Here is a 24,314-nt window from a genome sequence, read left to right as displayed (position 1 = left end):
GTAATATGAAAACAATGATCTTTCACTATTTCTCAGAGAAATGCACATTAAAGCAATTTTTAAGGTACCACCTCATAACTATCATTTGGCTAATATAATAGAAAAGGAAAATGATAACTTTTGGAGAAGATATAAGAAAATTGAAATATTAATGCTTTGCTGGTTTAGTTGTGAACTCATCCAATCATTCTGGAAAACAATTCGGAACTATGCCCAAAAGGGCTATTAAACTGTGCATACCCTAAGTGAAATAAGCAGAACCAGGAGATCATTATATACTGCAACAAGAAGACTATACAAGGATCAATTCTGATGAACTTGGCTCTCTGAAATAAGGAGATGATTCAAACCAGTGGCACTTGTTCAATGATGAAGAGAGGGAACTACACTCATAGAGAGAACTGTGGGAACTGAATGTGGACCATAACATAGCTTTATAATTCTCTCTTTTGTTGTTTACTTGCATTTTGATTTTTTTTCTTGATTTTTTTCCCTTCCTTCTTGATCTGGATTTTTCTTGTGCAAGAAGATAATTGTATGCATATATTGGATTTAACATATATATTTAACATATCTAACATGTATTGGACTACTTGTCAGTTAGGGGAGAGAGTAGGGAGAAGGAAGGTATAATTTGGAACAAAAAGCTTTTTAAGGGTCAATGTTGAAAAATTACCCATGCATATTTTTGTAAATAAAAAAAAAAACTTTAATTAAAAGAATAATTAAAAAATAAATGACAATTCTCTTAAAAAAAAAAAAAAACTGTTCAAATCCCTTGATCCAGCAATACTACTACTAGGTCTGAATACCAAAGAGATTATAAAAAAGAAGAAAAGACCCTCATATACAAAAATATTTATAAAACTTCTTTTTGGGGTGATAAAGAATTGGCAATTGAAAGAATGTCCATCAATTGGAGAATGACTGAACAACTTGTGGTATATGAATATAGTAGAATACTAATACTATTATGCTATAAGAAATGGTATGCAGAATAATTTCAGAAAAATCTGGAAAGATTTACATAAACTAATATTGAGTGAAATGAGCAGACTCAGGAGAATTGCAGCAACACTGTATGATGATCAAATATGGAGCCTAACTAGAGATCAAGACACACTATTTTCACTTTTTTGTTGCTGTAATTTTTTCTTTCTCATGGGTTTCCCTTTTGTTTTGATTCTTCTTTTAGAACATGGAATATGTTTAACATGATTGTACATATAATCCATATTGTACCCATTTTGTCCCTTTATTATCGTACCTATTCATTGTAATATTGTATAATCTATATCAGATCACTTTCTGTCTTAATGAAGGGTGGGGAGAGAGAGGGAAGAAGAAAAGTTTAGAAACCACAATCTTACAAAAATTTCTGTTGAAAACTATCTTTATATGTTATTTTATTTAAAATAAAAAAATTTAAAATCATAATAAATAAATTATATATATATATATATATATATATATATATATATATAAACACTTTTTAAAAGCTTGATTAAACTAAAGGGGAAAAATAAAATACATGAAGAGTACCAACCCCAACCGTTCATGTTATGATATGTAAATGTATAATGCAACCTCTGAAGCAGAGATGAAACCATTTCTCTGCTGCTTCTGATAATTTTGGCCTAACAATTCACATCAAAAAAACAGTTCCTCCATCAGCCAGCATTACAATATCCATATGTGGAACCACCGGTTACAGTAAGTGATAAAGTTTTGAATGCTGTGGTAAGTAGACTTACCTTGGACAGATGTCCACATTGAGAAAGAGATTGACACACACATTACAAGAGCTAGCTCGTGTTTGAGAGGCTGTGAATGAAAGTGTGGAGAGAAATATTAGATTGATTACCAAACTGAGGGTGTACAGAGCCATTTTACTGACCTAATTTTTGTATGCCCATGAAAACTGGACAATATACCAATGCCCTGCAGGAATCTAAATTATTTCCATTTGTATTGTTTTAGGAAGATTCTGAAGATGACCTGGCAAGATTAGATACTTAGGACACTGAGGTCCTTTCTTAACTAAACTGCCAAGCTTTCCAAATCTATTGCAGAGAGCACATCTCCATTGAGCTGGCCACATTCTTCAAATGCCAAATGTATGCTTACTAAAAAAGTTATTTTATGGAGAACTCATGCAGTTCAAGTACTGCCAAGATAGTAAGAAAAAGCAATAAAAGTATACTTTCAATGTCTCTTAAGAACTTTAGAATCAATTTATGACATGGGAGACACTGGCACATTACTGCCCAGCGCGGCATGCCCTCATCAGAGAAGGTGCTGTGCCCTATGAGCAAAACTGAATTGAATTAACTAAAGGAAAGGCAAAATATACAAAAATTAGCCACCCCAAATATGCATATAAACTATTTCTGTCCAACCTGTGGCAGAGCATTCCAAACTCATATTGGTTTGATCAGCCACAGTTGGACACAGTGTAACTCAATTCTAATACATGATGTTATTATTTTGGTCTTTGAAATTGAAGGACAGCAACAAAATGTATAATATTAGTAAAGTTACATTATAGGTTTCTTTCCAAAAAACTAAATATCTTTGAACCTTCCATTCAATCTTGTAATGATTTGACTGAGATATTCTGCAGAGAATAATATATTTTCATACATAGTCTGTTAGTTATAAATCTTCAGGGAATCCATGATAACTGGCCCATGAACTTCTTGAATTGTGATAGTTATGCTATGCCAATACCATTTCTCAATAATGGTGACATTATGTTGAGTATAAGTTAGCTCCCTGAAGGGCTTCAGGGTCAGCCAGAATCAGGATGAATCAAAGTCCTTGGTCTTTAGGGGGAGAAGTGAAAGACATAAGCAAGCTGCCACGAGGCTCACCTCTCTTGGATTCTGCAGTCCAGAATCTCCAGCTTCTCTCCAACTCATACTGCTGCCAAGTAACTCTGATCTCTATCACCCTGCCCTCAAATCCTTGCTTAAGATTATATTAACACCAAACATTCAGCAAGTACCAACTGTCAGAAGAGCCATTTATCCAAACACATGCTAACAAGAGTCATTGTCTGACATTGAATAGGTAATTAGCCTTAAGTGCCCTGTTGTCTGATTCAAACATACCTTTTTGGAGTTTCAGTCCTCTATAACATTAGTCCAAACTTGAAATGATAACTAATGTCACAGTGCTAAAAATTACTGGTTATTATATAGGTAAAATGTTTTGTGAGAAATATAAATACAGACACTGATTTTAGGTACTCGTCTCATACTGATGATCTATATTTTCAGAGCATTAATTGAAATAATGTCTAAATCAAGAGAGAAAAACTCCCTTTAGGACTATCATTTCTGATTTTCACTCTTTAAGTAGTAAGGAGGTGAGAGCAGGTGAAGCCATCCTGTATGAAAATAAGATCATCGATTAATATCCTAGCATGGAAACCTAAATGTAATCACAAAATAACTCACTTTTTTTTTTTTTTTTTTTTTTTTTTTTTTTACACAAAAGTGAAACTATTTTTGTAAGTTAATCAAAAGAAAAATGTCATGGGTGGATAGAAGATGGAAATCTACATCTACCTCAAAGGTTCAATGTTTCTAATTTATGTACTGAGTTAAATTTTTAGAGTCTATATATTATGATGACAGTTGTACTTAAAAGTATACATACAATGGCAAATTGAGATTTTTCATTTTATTGATTTACAGCAAGAAATTTGTCATAGATCATCTAGTCCAACCTTCTTATTTTAAGGATTAAGAAACTGAAACCAGAGAGTTTAAGAACCACAGGGTCCTTAGTTCATATCTTCAACACTTAGTACAAAATATTAAGTGCATAATAAAGGCTCCATTATTGATTGACTGATTGATTGTCCAGGGCCACATGAGTAATAAATAGATGAATTGGGCATAGTATCTGATCATCTGGCTCCCAACACAGCTTTGTTATTATTGTTCCCCTTATTATCTTCAGAATGAATTATCCATATATGTCAAGAAAAGGAAAATGTTAATCTCCATAAAAGTAATTATTCCTGAAATACAGAAATCAAATCATACTTCCCTGCTTTTCACAAATCTAAGCTTCATTTGTTGTATCTTCTTCAGCAAAATGATTCAATACAAGAAAATTCCTGAGGTTTTCATTTGGGGTTAGGACAGTGATAGCATATTTTATAATGATGTTAAAAGTTAATTGGGATACCTATTAAAATTTTAATACTCTGATTTTACAATATCCTAGTGGATATGGTGAGTCATTTTTAAAAGATTAAGGTGATTTTTTGTTTGTAGATTTTTTTCCCCATATTAAACTTTTTAATATCTATGGGTAAGCATTTTCATGAAAAACCTATTAAATCTTACTTGCTTTATTGATTTTTCCCTGTTGAAGTCTGTGTTCTAAATTAAAAGGCAAACAAGAAGTAGAACATTGGGAGTCTTATCTCTCAGATTTTCTTAAAAGTAGTGAAAAAGCTGTAGTTACAATAAGCTTTCTTGATAATAATGACTTTTATATTTATATTAGAATTTAAATGTGAATAAGTTATCAATGGTATAATAAAGAAAATAATTCATCAGTGTAAGAATGATCATAATGTTGGCAGGATTTGTGGTCAACCTTACATATTTTATTTTGGATTTTTACACCTGAAACAAATGATTTTGGTTCATGTAATAAACTGGTTAGCATATAAGATAGATTTTTGTCCATTTTAGTACCACAAAAATTTATGGAGTTACAAATATACTTGATAAATGTGTCATATAATCATTTATACCTTCTATTCTCTAAAACTTTTCTTTTCCTTCCTATAAATCCTTCACATGGAGGATTTTGTTATGTGGCAACCTTCCTCTAATTCTCTACATCATATGGGTGCTAGGGGAAAATAGGGGTTGCATTTTGCCTATGAAATATAGTTTCTTAATTTTTAATTAATTAATTAATTAATTTTTCTCATTGTTCTCTTTCTATGCTTATCATCAACTATTAGTCTCCATGCCTCTAATAATTCTCTTCTATTGGCATTTTTTTTAATTCCTTGTGAACCAGAATACAAATTAACTAAAGGTATTGGAAGTATTTCTAAAATAAGAGTAAGTGGTCTTTAAATTACATTTATAATTTAAGTGTTTGAGTTTTAGTTGTCTGACTTAGAAAATAAATGTTGTATTCTAAAGTTAGAGGTGTCAGATAAGCAGTTCACAGTTAGCATGGATCAAACCACACTTTGGAATGCAGGCCAAACAAGATTAAAATGTAATTGGGAAATAGTTCATGAAATAAAAATACAATAGAACATGGTTCCCATTACATTTTAAGATTAATAAATGACCCACAGGTATCTTTATGTATGAATTAGCTGCCCTCCTTTCAATAACTATTTGACACCATTGATCTAAAAGATATTTGACTTAGAGTCACAAGACCTGCTAAATGAACCAGCTCAACCAGTAAGTTACCAGCCATGCAACTTTAGTGTAACTCAACTTGGTTGTCTTAATTTTAATTTTGTCATCTACAAAATTGGAGTCATAGACTTATAGGGTTTTAGAGAGATGATCCAGTCCAATTCCCCTCCTTACCTTATACTTCTAATTTTATAGATGACAAAATATAGAAAAGATGATTTACCCTGATTCACAGAGATAGCATGAAAGGCAGAATTTAAACTCTGGCCTCCCAATCCTGAATTCAGTTTTGTTTTTGTTTTTGTTTGTTTGTTTGTTTGTTTTTTGATACAACGATGATCACACCATTAATACTAAGGAATTAGCAAGGTTCTTGTAAGGAAAGCATTTCTTTGTGATTTGTTAATCACAAAGTACAGTATGAACATAAACTCATTCTATATGCATCTCCTATCTTTGCTGGGGTACCTTTTTGTTTACTTCACATTTTTCCTAAATAGTATTAATGTACTTGTTCCCAGGATATCAACAGTAAGTTAGTTTGCAACTATTTAATTCCCTGAAAACATTTTTTGTTTGTTTGTTTTAATCATCTTAGCAAACTTCATAAGCTCTATTAAAAGTGATCCAGACTTCATAGGGGTTTCAGCCCTGTTCCCCTTAAATCACCTATTTATAGTTCATTGCATATTTTACTAATGGACTCCCTATACTCCTATTTCTTTAGTTTTCTAGTGATACCTGAAGATTTAATAAAGTATTGCTTTAAAAAAAAAAAACTTCTTATTCTGTTTAGCTCAGACTTTCACAACTGAGGTAGGGTTTTTATGCTAACAAAATAATTATTAGAAAGATATGAAACTAAATCAAATATACCCCAGCTACAACAAAACAACTGTCTTAGATTTCCCCATCATGAAATTAACCCTAGGTTTTTTTTTGTTTTTGTTTTGTTTTGTTTTTTAATTTGTAGTCAATTAGTCAATCTATGAATTAAATTAGACAAATATTATATTACTAAGACCCTATGCTAAGCTCTAAGAATATCAAAATAAAAATAGTCCCTGCCTTCGAAAAGATATTTTCACTGAGGATATACAAAATACACACAGACAAGTGAATACAAAGAATTTTTGTATTTAAAGAGGGAAAGAATATTAAAAACCATAGTCATCTTGGGAAGACTTTATAGCATTTATCTGTAGAAAACCTTAAGTAAAGTTAATATTAGGAGGGAATTTAGATGTTCTTTTTTTGCCTCAATGTTTTTATCTCATGTGATTTTAAAACATTTTATGAAAAAAAATATTTAGGAGTACCTTTCTATTCCCTTCTGTAAGATTTAAGTGGAGAAACAATTTTTTTAGTGATCCTCTAGATATTTGGACAATTCTGCCTGCCAGCAAAAATGGAGGGAAAGTGAATTTTAATTCAAGTAAAAATACTCATTTCAACATGATGAAATATTAAAAGTTCTTCTAATTCTTCTGTAATAATTTTTTTCTGAGTTTTTTTTTCCTACATGGAGTGAGATTATTAACTTAGAAGAATTCAGTCACTCAAACCAAATGAGAGTATAAATGGAAAAATTGTCAATAGTTATAATAAAGCAAGGTTTAATAAGATTTATTTGCAGAAATATTAATAATGATTGATCAGTGAAGAACTTGATCAATTTGGGTATTGACATTGGAAGAGGAAAATAGTAATTGGAGGAAAAGTAAATGAGATTGATGAGAGAAAGGAAAGGGGGAACCCCGTTGGTTGGCGCAAAGATCCCATGAGGCGCAGTGTCCCCTGTAAATGAATTTACAGGCTCAAAAACCTAGATTGATAAATAAAAGGTTTATTGTAGAAATTTGGAAGTAAAGTTCAGTTAGAAAGACACCAGGGCCAAAGGTGGCCGTTGGGTGGGTAGGAACCCTTACCTGTCTGGAAGGTTACCATGTGTTGGGGGGAAGGGCTCCTGCAAAGAGAGAGCTCCAGCTTGGCTCTTTTATACCTAAAAAGGGCTTTGTGGGCGGTACCCCAAGTTCTGTCGGGCTTTTCAGTTAGCTCAGATCTGGTGAGGGCTGGGAGAAGCTGAGCAAATAGTAGGGGCTGGGCCCAGATATTCAAAAGGGTGCTTTTTTGACCAGGATTTGTGAATAAAGGTCAGTCATGGGGATTGGGAAATCAGAAAGGAATCTTAAAGGGACCTCAACCCCTATCATTTCGCCCCTTAAATAGTTGAGACTTAAATTCATTTAAGAAAAAAATTGGGGCAGTGTCCTTCATTTAAGGCAAGGTTGAAGATTTTCTCCAAAGATCTTCAGAGTAGTTCATCTTGTTCCCCCCTTAAACCATCACCTCCAGATGCATGTGGGAAAAGGGGAGTTGATCTCCTCTTAACTGCTTCAAGCTGACAAGGGTCATAGGGATTTGGGGTTTCATGCCAGGAGGTACAGCATGAGGTATGGGGGATGGCAGCTAGATGAAGAAAAATAGAAAAGAGTAGTGAGTAAGAGAGATTATTGCTGGTGATTCTCAAGTATGAAAAAAAGTGTGAGAAAAACTTGAGGGATCAAAAAATTGTAGAATGTTTGTTTCATCAGGTGGAACTTTAAAGATCACCAAGGCCAAACCTTTCATTTTGCAGAAGAGGAAAAGGAAACCCAGACAAGGAAAAAAGCTAGGTTCCAAGTTACACAGATAGTGACATTAGTGAGTACTAGAGTTCGAGTTTCTAGGTGCTCAGATCAGTCCCCAGAGGATCTTATCTTACTCCTTCAAGCCATTATGCACTTTAATTTAGAAATAAGGTATACTAATGGTGTTTGTCATTTCTATTGCCTTCTTAGAATTACAACCACAGCTGCTTGCATGATGGATTTGCGCAGATACCCCCTAGATGAGCAAAACTGCACCCTGGAGATTGAGAGCTGTAAGTACATCTTTGAATCCTACTGAGTCAATCTGGTTTTGATCTGGCTTTATATAGAAGCTGAAATATACATAGATAATTTTTTTCAGTTTTATTTTTTGAAGATATTTATTTGTCATTCTTAGCTCTAAGACAACCATTTGCCAAGTCACTATGCACTGTGAAATGTGTTAGTTCTACAGCTGGTGAAATGTGTATTAATGCCTTTTTCTCAACTATTGTTCCTACACTTTTTTGTATCTTTTCCAAGTTTTACTAACAGTGATGTTTTAGGTGAACAACTTCACTAGGAAATGGGGTACTCATTGCCCCTACAATAAAATGTGTATAGATATGTATGGGGTATTCAAGGAAGACAATTACCACATGATGTAATTGGTCCTCTTTGAAAACAAAGGACAAACAAGAACAATTATAAAATACTTCAGGGCCCAGAGTTATCCAATTACTAAGCCAAGATTTGAGAGCTATGGGCACAGTTAAGTGTTAGTGAAGGATGATTGGTATGTAAAATACTTGTCTAACTTAGTTGGGAATTTAAGGATATTCAGAGATAGAGTAAAGATATAGGGTGGATGAGTTTCTAATACCAGTTAAGACCAACTCTGCTTTAATTGTCCTGGTAGGTAACCTTCCAGTGATTTAGTAATTTATAGAATGTGAATTAAGATGATTTATTTAGATGTTTGACAGTTTATGATGTTACAAATATTACTCATATGTCTTACATGGTATCTACTTGAACATGAAGATGAATCTTTTTATTTGCTAATTCTATGGTGATTTATTTTCAGTCAACCTGAAAATTTTATTTTCTTATGGCTATAAACTTTTTGTCAAAACTTCACCATTTCTTGTCACTGATGGTTTCATATATGGATGGTGTGGTGTTGCCTGATGGAGGATTTATGTTTTTTTGGTGTTAATTGTTAAGCCAAAATCAGTATAAGCAACACAGAATTGACTCATATTTTGTTGCTTCTCTGCTTTGGAGGCTGCAATCATTTGCAAACAAAAAAGTACCAAAACCAAAAAAAAAAAAAATCTGTCATCCATATAGTAGGTACAGCTTGCTAATTTTTACATATTAATTTAGTAACTGAAATCCATACATACAGTCAGGTTTTAAATGGTTAGACCAAATATAGAAAGATGTAATTTTCAAGTCTATTTATATTGTGAATTCCCTTCTTGAGGCATTATGGTGCCTCCTTTCACCAAACAATTGATTGGTGATAGTCATGTGAAGCACTCTCTCTATTATGAGTCATCAGATTATTTAGTCAAGATTCTGTCACAATTTATCTAAAGAGTGCTGCTTAATTATGACAAATGTTCATCATATATATGCTTATCTATGTATCTATATCTAGATACATGGCCATTTTATATTTTCTTTAAAATACTCTAAAAGTATAAAGAATATTTTCATTAAATTGTTCTGTTAAGAAGAGAGATATAGCATTGGAATGTAGATTGAAAAACATAATTAGAAATCAAACTTCTCAAAAATGTGCACACATTTTGTACTTTTTAAAGAAAAACTCTATAAGAGTACTTCAATTCCCAAAATGCCAATGGCCTACTTAAAACAATGCTTTACACTGAATCAATCAGGAAGCATCTTTTAAATACCTTCTATGTGCCAAGCACTATGATATCTATATAGATAAAACTCTACATAGATATATAGAAATAAGTGGAGTTGGATAGATGATAGATAAGTAGAGATATATTTTAAAATATGATTCTGTTGTATTCTTTGTTGGAACTCTTTTAAAATAATACCTTTTATCATGATTTGGTTTTATATGTGTGTCATACATGACAGATAGTTGTATTTAACAGACATTTGATTGATTGAATGGAAAGCATTGTTCTGAATAGAACTGTTATTGTTTTGACATTAAAGTATCCTTGAGAAAATTTTCTTTAAGTGGTACAAAATATATGCATATTTTAAAGAAATTTGATTTCTGGTTGTGTGTTTAAATCAACATTTTCATATTATATCTCTCTTCCCCAAAGAACAAATTAATGAAAATATTCTGCATACTTTTACAGTGTTTTTAAAGAATTATAAATGTTTTTGTCATGGCTTAGTCTTTTCTCAGCATAGTTACAGGACAATTTCAATATAATTCATCTGAAAGGATCATCCAAATTATTTGGCTGGATTTTAATATTTTTATAATTATTTTCATTTGAAACAACTATCATATTTTAAAAAATTAGAATTATAATTTAATCATTTGAGAACCATGATGTTGAAAAAATTTGTATTTTAAATGAAAATTATAATAACTATAACATATTCTCATTTTTTTTTATTCTCTTATTTCAACACAAGCTTCTCAGTTCAATAAAGCAGATATCATTGTCACAGTTTTTCAGATTATACTATTGAGGCTGAAAGAACCAGTGCTTTTCTAGAGATCACAAAACAGTAAATAAAGAAGCAGGTGAGCCTAAATTATACAAGTTTCCTGACATTTAATGTTATGTCCCCTTATCTTAATATCTAGTTGAAGATCATTTTTTTTTGAGCTGGAAGGAATATTAAAAGTCTAGAGTCCAATACCTTCATGTCCCAGAGGTAAAAACTGAGGTATAGTAGTAAATGCATTAGGCAAGGTTTAAACTCAGATCTTCCTGACTAATGCTCTACTGCCCACTCTCAGAATATATTTACATACTGAGATAAAATTTATAAAATCAGAATAAGTATCATGAAAGCATTTCTTTGTTATATTTTCTTATTGTTGTTCAATTATGCTTGACCTCTGAGACCCATTTGGGGTTTTCTTGCCAAAGATACTATGGTGGTTTCAAAACTTCACCATTTATTATCATAGATGGTTTCATATTTAATGATGTGGTGATGCCTGATGGAGGACCTGTGTTTTCTTGGTGTTAATTGTTAGAATAAAATCAGTACAAGCAGCAGAGAATTGACCCATAATTTGTTTCATCTCTTCTTTGGAGGCTGCATTGAATTCACAATCATCTGTAAACAACAAACAAAAAAACCGTATGCACCAATACTCTCTCCACTTTAGTTTTGACTTATAGTCTTCTTAAGTGGAAGAATTTGCCATAAGTGCAGTAGCTGACTTTGATTTCATTGAAGGCATTTGACAACTTAGCTGAAAACATCATGCTACAAAGCATGGGAGCAAGCACACAGTTTTGTTTCACTCCATTGGTGACTGGGAAAGCATGAGATAATTGCTTATTGTCCAGAACCCAAGAAAGCATGCCATCATGTAATTGATGTGCTATACTGATGAACTTCTCTAAACAATCGAATTTTGACAAATTTTCCCAAAGGCCCTTAGTAAGATCTTGTATATTTTATATAGATCTCTATTATGCTCCTGGAATTTTTCCTGAAGTTGTCAGGCAGTAAATACCATATCAACTGTTCCTTGGACATTTTCAAAGCCACACTGGCTTTCAGGTAGATGACCTAGGTGTAGGGTCAGTCTATTAAGAATCAGTTGTCTGACATGGGAGATATTGGCACAGGACCACCCAACATGGCATGAAGGTGTTATGCTTTATGAACAAAGCAGAATTGAATTAGCCCAAAGGAAATGTGAGATGCACAAAATCAGAGAAGCTACCCCAAATGCTCATATGGACTATTTGTGCCTGTCATTTGGTAGAGCTTGTATTGGTCTGAGCAGCCACAATTGGACACACTGTAATTCAACTCTAACATATTGATGTGATTTTGGTCCTATTTTAAAATGAAGGATAACAACAACCAATTGTAGTTGTTTACCATTTCTTTTTTTAGTTCTTTTTACAGATAAGGAAACTGAAGCAAGGAGAATAAAATGCCAAGGGTCATATAACTACTAAGTGTTTGAGGCCATATTTGAATTCAGAAAGATGAGTCTTGACTACAGGCCCTGTACTCTATCCACTGTGCCATATAACATTCCTATTATGTTTCTTTAAATGTTTTTGTATTTCTCCTCAAAGTCCATAATTTGTTGTTTGCAACTATATAAACATTTGTTGAAAAAGTGACTAATGAATGGCACACTACTATCCAAGTGGCTCAGGTCATTAGCCCACCTTAAAGTAAAGGTGGTCTTATATTGAACAACTCCTAGCCATTCAGTATCTAAACTCCCACCACTGCAGTATTGTTATATAGTTCTTATAAAACTCAGATATATAAGAGAACATACGTTTTCTTTTTGGTAGGTGAATATTCTTTGCAAGCATTTTTCTAGCAAGCCCTGTGTCTAGTGTAGTTATTTTTCTCTAGCTATGGTAAAATTAAGAAGAGACAAAAATAAATCATAAAATGAAAATAAAGCCAAAGTACTTTGTCAGCCTCAAAGTACTATGTGAATGCCAACTTTCATTATTATTGGAAACACAGATGTATCAATACGTATTTAATTCTAAAAGGCTATGTTTTGCTATGGCATAATAATTTTTTAAATAAACAAAAATGACAAAGGTAAATAGTTCCAGTGGGTCTCAATTCAATACAGCAATTGTACATACATTTGGGCAAGTAAACTTTATTTTCCTTATTTTTAATTTTTTTTCCTCTCTAAATTTAGAGAATTAGATTTAGTCCTTATACACAGTAAAAGCCTGTGATTTGCAAGAGAGAGATACTAAGTAAATAAAAGAATCTTTTTTCTAAGAAGTGAGGAGATAGTCTGGCAGAAATTCCTAGGGGAAATGACACAGAAAGCCATGTCTAGCCTCATAAAATTGCCAGCCATTATGGAGGGAGTTCTATCTTCCAGAAGTTTGCATATGCAATAAAGAATACAGTGCAGAGGTGCCCATTGACACCTCTGTAAATTCAAGGGTCATCCTAGGCTTGGACAGATTAAAAAAAAAAAATAACCTATATGTCCAGGATCAAAGACAGACATTGGATATACATGCATACATACATACATATATATATATATATGTGTGTGTGTGTATGTGTGTGTGTATATATATATATACACATATATGTATTTACTTGTATATGTGTGTATATACATGTATTGTGTGTACATATATATATATATATATATATATATATATATATATATATATATATATACATACGTAAAATGTGTAGATATTTGGATATACACTTACATCTATATACCTACACACATGTGAATGTATGCCTGTGTGTATATGGGTGTTTTTGATAGTCTTTGACATATAGATTAGCTATCAATCAAAAAGATATCCTATGGATTTTTGCATACACACACACATTCTCCACAGAACTTAGAAGATGGTATTATCTTAATAGTAATTCAGTCAACATTGTGTCAGATTGGATTTATCAAGAATATTTTCTGCCTTTATTTTAGTCCAGTTAGAAAATTCAGTTTCCAAAAAAAGAGACATATTTTACAAAAATTTCATTGCCCTGTAAAGGCAATGAAAAATAACTTTCTCTAAGGTATTTCACTTTTTCTCCCTTCAACTGTAAAATATTTTATTATTTTTCTTTTCTTTGTTCTCTTGGGTTGAACAGGCAACAAAATGTATTATGATGATCAAGTGTCAAATGTAGTTCTCTATTTTTTCTTGTTGTTTGATATAATTGATGCTTACTCTTGTTTAACCTAATATTAAAATTTTGATTTTGCTTATAAAAATCATTGTAACTTGAGAATGAAACAAGGTAGCTCAAATGATGGTTTCTATATTTCCTTTGGCAACTTTACTTGGGATATTAGAAAGTAAATAGGTAATGGATATAATTATATTAACTCTCCTTTACATATCATTTTTAAGATTCTAAGTACCTCTCACAATATCTTTATGATAAAGTTGGTACAAATAGTACCTAATTTGTTTTTGTTTTGTTTTATTTTGCTGAGGCATTTGGTGTTAAGTGACTTGGCAAGAGTCATACCAGCTAGGAAGTATTAGGTGTCTGAGGTCAGATTTGAACTCAGGTCTTCCTGATTTCAGGGCTAGTGCTCTCTCCACTGCACCACCTAGCTGCACCAGTACCTAGTTTTTACACATGAAGAAACTGAGACCTTGAGAGCTGACCATATGACCAATAAGCAATTATAGGACAGGAATTCAAGCTCAAGTCTGCTGACTCTAATGCTTTTTCCACTATTTTACTCTGTCTTCCATTTCTCTATGGACCTCACAATTAACATTATCTTTATATGTAATAAAATTATCAGAGGCATCCTGACATAGATATAACCCTTGCCTCAAAATCAGGAAAACAAGTTCAAATTCTACCTATAAGAGATATTGGTTCTGTTATTCTAGGTAAGTCACTTATTCTTTCAATATTTTAGTCAATTCTTTTAGAATCTAAGTTGGAGGTCTAATCTGGATGACTTCTTTCAAGTTTCAACTAGTCTCAACTTCAAGAACTTTTCCTGTGATATTCTCTCTAAAATGTAATATTCTCTTGGGGTTTTCTTGGGGTTCTCTGGGAACAGCTTTCATTTCAGTTCAGTAATCACCACAAGTGCAGCCAGGGGTTAAAGTCCAAATCCTTTATTGTCTTTTTCCAAGTCTTGTCTCCTTTCCTGTAGCCTGGTTAGCTTGCTTATAGTCCAGATCCTTTATTATCTCTTTCCTGGGGCTGGGCAGTTTTCTGGAGAGTCTATCAGTCTGGCCTTGGTTCTGAGAGCTTGAGCTCCTGCCTGCCTTCTTTGGCTTCTGAATCTCCCTGACTGAATCCTGGCTGAAGCTCCTAGCTTATATATGCTCTCTTATCAAAGGTATGAATCTTGTAGAACTCTAGTAAGTACTAAGTACATGTACTGAACTAGAAAACTATTAAGCACCGTGCTAAGCTAAGTAAGCAGGGCAGATCCAAGATGGTGGAGAAGCCAAATGGAACTTTTTAAGCTCTCTCTCATTCCCTTTCTACCAAATATTTAAATTCAACCTTGAAAACAGCACTTGACTGGTAAAAGCCATGAAGATTGGAAGTACAAAAACTTACCAATGGAAGAGAATCTAGAATATTGCCAGAAAAGGTTTGACCTGAGGTAGTGGGAGTAGACCAGTGCAGAGCAGGAATAGAAACAGGAGTGGGGCGGCCTCTGTGGTTGGAAGGTTTACACAGAGCTCTCTGCCATAGCCTGATTGCTTTGCTTCAGTGGTGGAGTAGTGGACCAGCAGAGAAGTTGGAGCCTAGGGTAGTGGGGGCTCTGAGGGATGCCAGAGCCTGACAGGATTTGGTTGTGCCCACTCAGGACTGGAAGTGACACAGCTCTTTGTGGCATTCTGCAGCAAGGATCTTGTGGTAGGGGGCAGCCTTTCATCTGCACAGTGAGGGGCTCAGCAGGGGGTAGTGGAATTTCCCAAGCTTGACTGCACTCCCCAGGCAGAGACACTTCCCGTGTGGTGAGGGGATAGGATGACTGCCAATAGTCAAAGCAGGCCTTTGTGGGGTGTGGTGTGGGGGGGGCAGTTATACCTTTTCTCCTTAACCTCTAGCTCCAAGGCGATCACTAATCCTCACAGCTCCCTGGCAGGGCACTTACACATCCTGGCCTGTGATACCCAGGCATACTCACTTCCATGTGGAGCTCTTCCCAGAGTCTTCCCACAGCTCAGCTGTTCCTTGCAGCTCATTGAGAGGACAAATATTGTTCATATGCTCATTCTTGCTCTGCAGAGGAAGCTGGTAACTTCCTTGCACTGAAAGCAGACCCTGAAGGCTTAAAAAAAAAGTGAGTAAAAAAATGAAAAAAACAATTGACAGCTTCTATGCAGAAAAAGAGTGTGTTTCCACCCCAAGGAGATTTACAGCAGACAGCCTCCAGGCAATATGCCAAATAATGCTCTCCTAGAAGAAACTATAAAAAATCTAAAAAGAGAATTAGGAGAAAAATGGGAAAAGGAAAGAGAAGCTATGCAAGAGAATAACAATGGTCTGAAATGTGAATTAGAAAAGGTAAACAATTTCCTTAAATGTGAATTGGAAAATGTAAAGAATTCACAGGAAGTGCAGGAAAACAGAATTAGGGAACTGGAAAAGATAAAGAAATCACAGGAAAGTAGGCTCTGTGAATTGGAAAAGATAAAGAATTTCCAAGAAAGTAGGATTTGTGAATTGGAAAAAGAAAATAACTCACTAAAAAACAAATTCAGTGAAATGGAAAAAAAAATTCCATAGAGCAAAACAACTCATTTAAAAACTCAACTGGACACATATAAAAATAAGTTTAAAAAGCTAATGAAGAAAATAACTCATTAAAAATCAGAACTGAACAAATAGAAATGAATGATTCATTGAGACATCAAGAATCAGTCAAGCAAAAACAAAAATAAATAAATAAGTAAGTAAGTAAGTAAATAAATAAATAAATAATGAACATCTGGAGAAAAATGTCAACTATCTACTTGCCAAAATGGCAGACCCAGAAAATACATCTAGGAGAGACAACCTGAGGATTATTGGACTTTCGGAAAATTATGATGAAAAAAGAGCCTAGATACTATTTTTAGGAAATCATCAAAGCTAACTACCCAGAAGTAATAGAACCAGAAGTAAAATAGTTATTGATAGAATTCATCAAACACCTTTTGAAAAAGACACTAAAAAACAAACAAACAAACAAAAACAAACAAAAAAAACAAATCCATGGAACATTGTGGCCAGATTTCAGAACTATCAGACTAAGGAAAAAATATTACAAGCAGCCAGGGAAAAAAAAATCAAATACCAAGGTGCCGCAATAAGGGTCACTGAAGATCTGGCTGCCTCTACATTAAAGGATCGAAGGTGTCCTGGAATCTGATATTCCAAAAGCCAAAAGAACTTGGAATGCAGCCAAGAATAAACTACCCAGCTAAGCTGAGCATTTTCTTCCATGGAAGAAGATAGACATTTAATAAAACAGAACAATTCCATATGTTTCTAAGGAAAAAAAACAGATCTAAATAAAAAATTTGATTTCCAATTGTAGGACTCAAGAGAAGCAGAAAAAGGTTAAAGGAACTCTTGAGAATTGTATTTCTGTTGTGCATATACATTAAGACTACATGAATAATTTGATTTTAATGATATAATAAAAAAGGGAAGTAGAAATGGAAAGGGAATAGTGTCAGAAAAAAGGGAAAATGGGAGATAAAAGAGGGAAACTACATATCAAAATTTGTGGGATGCAGCTAAAGTGCTAATAAGGGGAAATTTTATATCTTTAAACTAGGTAACCATTGTATTTATCAATTCCACTGACTTATCACCTTGTTTTAAGTTCTGGCCCATAACATTTTCCTACTCCCAATTTATTAATGATAGTGCATTCCCTTTGGGACTAAATGGAATTTATCCTGCTATATCTCATTTATACATTTTGGTTTGCATAATGTCTCCTCCATAAGATTGTGAGATCCTCTAGAGTAAGGATTGTTTTTGTCTTGGTGGGTATTTTCAGTGCTTAGCACAGTGCCTGGGCACATAGAAGGTTCTTAATAAACACTTGTAGAAATCCCAATGAAATCACAGTTCTGTTTTTTGTTTGTTTGTTTGTTTGTTTGTTTTTGAGGTTGGGGTTAAGTGACTTGCCCAGGGTCACACAGCTAGGAAGCGTTAAGTGTCTGAGATCAGATTTGAACTCGGGTCCTCCTGAATTCAGGGCTGGTGCCCTATCCACTGCGCCACCTAGCTGCCCCTCACAGTTCTGTTTTTGTAAAAGTAATATACATACCTAGACCCACCCACCTCTTCAGTCAAAAACAAAACAAAAACAAAAACAAAAAACAAACTAACCATTAATATCAGGCCTTTAGGATGTGAACATCTTAAATATATAATATTAGGAACACCAAGAATTTTTCAGTCATAAGCAAATAAACAAATACTTAAATAACAAACAAACAAACAAATGAATGAATGAATAAATAAAGAGAGCTCCCCCAGTGCCTAATGCCAGAAATTTTGACATTAATGACTATTGGTTTCATTTCAATTTTTCTTACTTAAGTACTTCTGTTATATTGCAATACTTCTAAGAGGTGCCTTTAAGTGAATGAGTTTGTGAGGAATCTCCTTACCTGAATGTTAGGAGAGATGAAAAACAGAACTATCATAATTTACAACTGGCAGGGATCTTAAAGGTCATCATATCTCTCCCCATGCATATTATAGTTTCCAGATGAGGAAACTGAGGCACTGGGAATGAGAATTTGAAAATATCTGAACAAAATTTGAGAATTTTTAAAAGTAGAATATGAAGCTAGGTCTCTTTTAATTCCAAATCTAGAAATCCACTACACCTAGGAAAAATTAGAAAAAATGGGAATTTTGAAAGTAGTAAAAGGAGGCTGAGTTTATCAAACACAAAAAAAAGTAAGTAGGGAAGATACATGATTTCTAAAATGCTTTACAGGAAAAGAAAAATTATCAGAGATAAATAGAAATTGAAAAGCATATATTGATTCATGTGGAAATTGTACTATGCTTTTCAATTCAAGAAGTTTAATTGCACAGGAATATAAATTTCTAGACTGTGCTAGAATCTAGTCAAATCATTTGACTTAAAGCCAGGCAGTCTAATCCATTTGTTGTTAGGTCTCAAGCACTCTTATTTTGATATGGTTATGCCTTTAAAATTTTTCCAGAAAAATTAATCAATTTGTAGACTTCTGACAGCTAATTATTCAAAAGGTAATAGATGTACTGAAGAATATAAGTAAAAATGATTCATTTAATTAAAATTTATTGTGAAAGTTATTATGGGAAATGGAAAGTTAATTGAGACATTCAGCCTACTTTAAAATGATTGTAATCTGAGAATAATTCAAGAAAGTTAAAACAATTTCTGAATTAAAAGTATATTTTTCTTTCCTACAATCAAAAAAGATTCTAATTAAGGCAAGCATTGCAAGAGCATGGTGGGCAGAATGAGCTTCACCATGGGAGAAAATGTTACAGCTTAGATATAAACAGTTTCCCTGGGAAGTATTAATATTGTTCTTATTCTAGCTCAGAGATATCTCTCTGTTGTTGGTCTTAAAGATCCACAATAGATTTTTATCAATAGAAAGCATGAGGACAAGTTCTGTAGTAGGAATTACAGGGATTCTATTACTTTCTCCCTAGATTCTTCTGCCCCCTTTTTATAAAATGGTTGATACTGAGTTGGAAGTGGGATGCTTCCATTCCTGCCTATTTCTATATGCATTTTCTTTTTTTTTTTTTTTTAATTTTTTTTATTATATATATATATATATATTTTATAATATTATCCCTTGTATTCATTTTTCCAAATTACCCCCCCTCCCTTATTCCCTCCCCCCGATGACAGGCAATACCATACATTTTACATGTGTTACAATATAGTCTAAGTACAATACATGTGTGTGAATATCATTTTCTTGTTGCACAATAAACATTAGAATCCGAAGGTACATGCAACCTGGGCAGACAGATATTAGTGCTAACAATTTACATTCCCCTCCCAGTGTTTCTTCTCTGGGTCTATCTACCTCTGTCCATCATTGATCAACTGGAAGTGAGTTGGATCTTCTTTATGTTGAAGATTTCCACTTCCATCAGAATACATCCTCATACAGTATCGTTGTTGAAGTATACAGTGATCTTCTGGTTCTGCTCATTTCACTCAGCATCAGTTGATTTAAGTCTCTCCAACCCTCTCTGTATTCCTCCTGCTGGTCATTTCTTACTGAGCAATAATATTCCATAACTTTCATATACCACAATTTACCCAACCATTCTCCAACTGATGGACATCCATTCATCTTCCAGTTTCTAGCTACAACAAAAAGAGCTGCCACAAACATTTTAGCACATATATGTCTCTTTCCGCTCTTTAGTATTTCTTTGGGATATAATCCCAGTAGTAGCGCTGCTGGGTCAAAGGGTATGCACAGTTTGATAACATTTTGGGCATAATTCCAGATTGCTCTCCAGAATGGCTGGATTCTTTCACAACTCCACCAGCAATGTATTAGTGTCCCAATTTCCCCACATCCCCTCCAACATTTGTCATTATTTGTTCCTGTCATCTTAGCCAATCTGACAGGTGTGTAGTGGTATCTCAGAGTGGTCTTAATTTGCATTTCTCTGATCAGTAGTGATTTGGAACACTCTTTCATGTGAGTGGATATAGTTTCAATTTCTTCCTCTGAGAATTGTCTGTTCATATCCTTTGACCATTTATCAATTGGAGAATGGTTTGGTTTCTTATAAATTATGGTCAGTTCTCTATATATTTTGGAAATGAGACCTTTGTCAGAACCTTTGTTTTTAAAAATATTTTCCCAATTTGTTACTTCCCTTCTAATCTTGTTTGCATTAGTATTATTTGTACAGAAACTTTTTAGTTTGATGTAATCAAAATCTTCTATTTTGTGATCAATAATGATCTCTAGTTCTCCTCTGGTCATAAATTCCTTCCTCCTCCACAAGTCTGAGAGGTAGATTATCCTCTGTTCCTCTAATCTATTTATTATCTCCCTCTTTATGCCTAAATCATGGACCCATTTTGATCTTATCTTGGTATATGGTGTTAAGTGTGGATCCATATCTAATTTCTGCCATACTAATTTCCAGTTTTCCCAACAGTTTTTTCCGAATAATGAATTTTTATCCCTAATGTTGGAATCTTTGGGTTTGTCAAAGATTAGATTGCTATAGATATACCCTTTTTGTCCTTTGTATCTAATCTGTTCCACTGATCTACCGGTCTATTTCTTAGCCAATACCAAATGGTTTTGGTGACTGCTGCTATATAATATAGCTTTAGATCAGGTACACTTAGACCACCTTCCTCTGAGTTTTTTTTCATTAGTTCCCTTGCAATTCTTGACCTTTTATTCTTCCATATGAATTTTGTTGTTATTTTTTCTAGGTCATTAAAATAGTTTCTTGGGAGTCTGATTGGTATAGCACTAAATAAATAGATTAGTTTGGGGAGTATTGTCATCTTTATTATATTCGCTCGGCCTATCCAAGAGCACTGAATGTCTTTCCAATTATTTAAATCTGATTTTATTTTTGTGGCAAGTGTTTTGTAATTTTTCTCATATAATTCCTGACTTTTCTTTGGTAGATGGATTCCCAAATATTTTATACTATCAACATTTGTTTGGAATGGAATTTCTCTTTGTATCTCTTGCTGTTGCATTTTGTTAGTGATATATAAAAATGCCGAGGATTTATGTGGATTTATTTTGTATCCTGCCACTTTGCTGAAATTTTGAATTATTTCTAGTAGCTTTTTAGCAGAGTCTTTGGGGTTCTCTAAGTATACCATCATGTCATCTGCAAAAAGTGATAGTTTGATTTCCTCATTTCCTACTCTAATTCCTTGAATCTCTTTCTTGGCTCTTATTGCCGAGGCTAGCGTTTCTAGTACTATATTGAATAGTAATGGTGATAGTGGGCAACCTTGTTTCACTCCTGATCTTACTGGGAAAGGTTGCAGTTTATTTCTATTGCATATTATGCTTACTGACGGTCTTAAATATATACTCCTGATTATTCTAAGGAATAATCCATTTATTCCTATACTCTCAAGAGTTTTTAGTAGGAATGGATGTTGGATTTTGTCAAATGCTTTTTCTGCATCTATTGAGATGATCATATGGTTCTTATTAATTTGATTATTAATATGGTCAATTATATTAATAGTTTTCCTAATATTAAACCAGCCCTGCATTCCTGGAATAAATCCTACTTGATCATAGTGTATTATCTTGGAGATGATTTTCTGAAGTCTTTTTGCTAATATCTTATTTAAGATTTTAGCATCAATATTCATTAAGGAGATTGGTCTATAATTTTCTTTCTCAGTTTTCGATCTACCAGGTTTAGGTATCAGTACCATGTCTGTGTCATAAAAGGAATTTGGTAGGACTCCTTCATCCCCTATTTTTTCAAATAATTTATATAACATTGGGGCTAATTGTTCTTTAAATGTTTGGTAGAATTCACATGTGAATCCATCTGGCCCTGGGGATTTTTTCCTGGGGAGTTGATTAATAGCTTGTTCTATTTCTTTTTCTGAAATGGGACTATTTAAGCAATTTATCTCCTCCTCTGTTAATCTAGGGAGCCTATATTTTTGGAGGAAGTCATCCATTTCACTTAAGTTATAAAATTTATTGGCATAAAGTTGGGCAAAGTAACTCCTTATTATTTCTCTAATTTCCTCTTCATTGGTGGAAAGATCCCCCTTTTCATTTGTAAGACTATCAATTTGATTTTCCTCTTTCTTTTTTTTGATCAAATTTACCAAAGGTTTATCTATTTTATTGGCTTTTTCATAAAACCAACTCTTGGTTTTATTTATTAATTCAATAGTTTTTTTACTTTCAATTTTATTGATTTCTCCTTTTAATTTTTGTATTTCGAGTTTAATTTTTGGTTGGGGGTTTATAATTTGGTCTTTTTCTAGCCTTTTAAGTTGTAAGCCCAATTCGTTAATCTTCTCTTTCTCAATTTTCTTCAAATAAGCCTCTAAAGATATAAAATTTCCCCTTATTACCGCTTTAGCTGCATCCCAAAGATTTTGATATGATGTCTCATCATTATCATTATCTTGGGTGAAATTGTTAATTGTTTCTATAATTTGCTCTTTCACCCAGTCATTCTTTAAGATGAGATTATTCAGTTTCCAATTACTTTTTGGTCTATTTACCCCTAACTTTTTACTGAATGTAGCTTTTATTGCATTGTGATCTGAGAAGAAGGCATTTATTATTTCTGCCTTCCTACATTTAATTTTGAGATCTTTATGTCCTAGTATATGGTCAATTTTTGTATAGGATCCATGAACTGCTGAGAAGAAAGTATATTCCTTCCTATTGCCATTCAGTTTTCTCCAAAGGTCTATCATACCTAGTTTTTCTAATGTTCTATTTACTTTTTTAATTTCTTTCTTGTTTGTTTTGTGGTTTGATTTGTCTAAATCTGAGAGTGCAAGGTTGAGATCTCCCACTATTATAGTTTTACTGTCTATTTCTTCTTGCAGTTCTCTTAACTTTTCCTTTAGAAAGTTAGATGCTATACCACTTGGTGCATATATGTTTAGTATTGATATGGCTTCATTATTTATGCTACCTTTCAGCAGGATATAGTTTCCTTCCTTATCTTTTTTAACGAGATCTACTTCTGCTTTTGCTTGATCTGAGATAAGGATAGCTACCCCTGCTTTTTTGGCTTTACCTGAAGCATAATAGGCTCTGTTCCAACCTTTTACCTTTACTCTGTATGTATCTCCCTGCTTTAAGTGTGTTTCCTGTAGGCAACATATTGTAGGGTTCTGCTTTTTGATCCAATCTACTATCCGTCTCCGTTTGATGGGATCGTTCATCCCATTTACATTTACAGTTAAAATTACTAATTCTGTATTTCCTGCCATCGTATTATCCCCAGATTATGCTTTTTTCCCTTGACCCCCCTGATCCCCCTCCCCGATATTTAATTTACAGACCCCCCTTGTGACGCGCAACCCTCCCTCTTTTTTTTTTTTTTTTTTTTTTTTAGGATCCCTCCCCCCTCCCTCCAAGTCCCTTCACTTATTCCCCTTTTCCTTTTCCCTTTTCCTCTCCCCCCTTTTAATGAGGTGAGAGAAAATTCTCTGAAAAACAAATATGTTAATTATTTACTCTTTGAGCCTCTTCTGATGAGAGTAAGATTCACACAATGATTCTCCCCCTCACTAAGTTCCCTCAGATATGGTGTATTTTCTATGTCTCTTCCTGGGATGTAGTTTCCCTCTTTTTATCACTCCTTCCCCTTTTTCTGAACCGACCTCCTTCCCTTTACTACACCCCCCTTTTTTTCTTTTATATCAGTAAAATCAAATTATCCTTGAGTATTTTTTATATACCCACAACAGAGTTACAGTTCTCAAGGGTTCTGTGTACCTTTTTCTGTTTCTCTTCAGTCTTGTGGATGTAGATCAAATTTTTTGTTTAAGTCTGGTTTTTTTCTTAGAAACATATAGAATTCCTCTGTTTCATTAAATGACCATCTT

General features: G+C 33.5%; 1 protein-coding gene across 2 annotated transcripts in view; it reads left to right on the top strand.

The window, feature by feature from the left end:
• The window catches only part of GABRB2 (gamma-aminobutyric acid type A receptor subunit beta2), a 300,251-nt gene that overhangs the window by 132,422 nt on the left and 143,515 nt on the right, over window positions 1-24,314 (top strand). For both annotated transcript variants that reach the window (XM_074291996.1, XM_074291995.1), the window contains exon 5: window positions 8,252-8,334. In XM_074291996.1, coding sequence (XP_074148097.1) covers window positions 8,252-8,334 — 83 coding nt within the window. The remainder of the gene's footprint in view (window positions 1-8,251; window positions 8,335-24,314) is intronic.

The sequence above is a fragment of the Sminthopsis crassicaudata genome, chromosome 2 (assembly GCF_048593235.1).
Source record: "Sminthopsis crassicaudata isolate SCR6 chromosome 2, ASM4859323v1, whole genome shotgun sequence".
In the NCBI taxonomy this organism is placed as follows: domain Eukaryota; kingdom Metazoa; phylum Chordata; class Mammalia; order Dasyuromorphia; family Dasyuridae; genus Sminthopsis; species Sminthopsis crassicaudata.
This window is presented reverse-complemented; position numbering and strand designations above follow the sequence as displayed.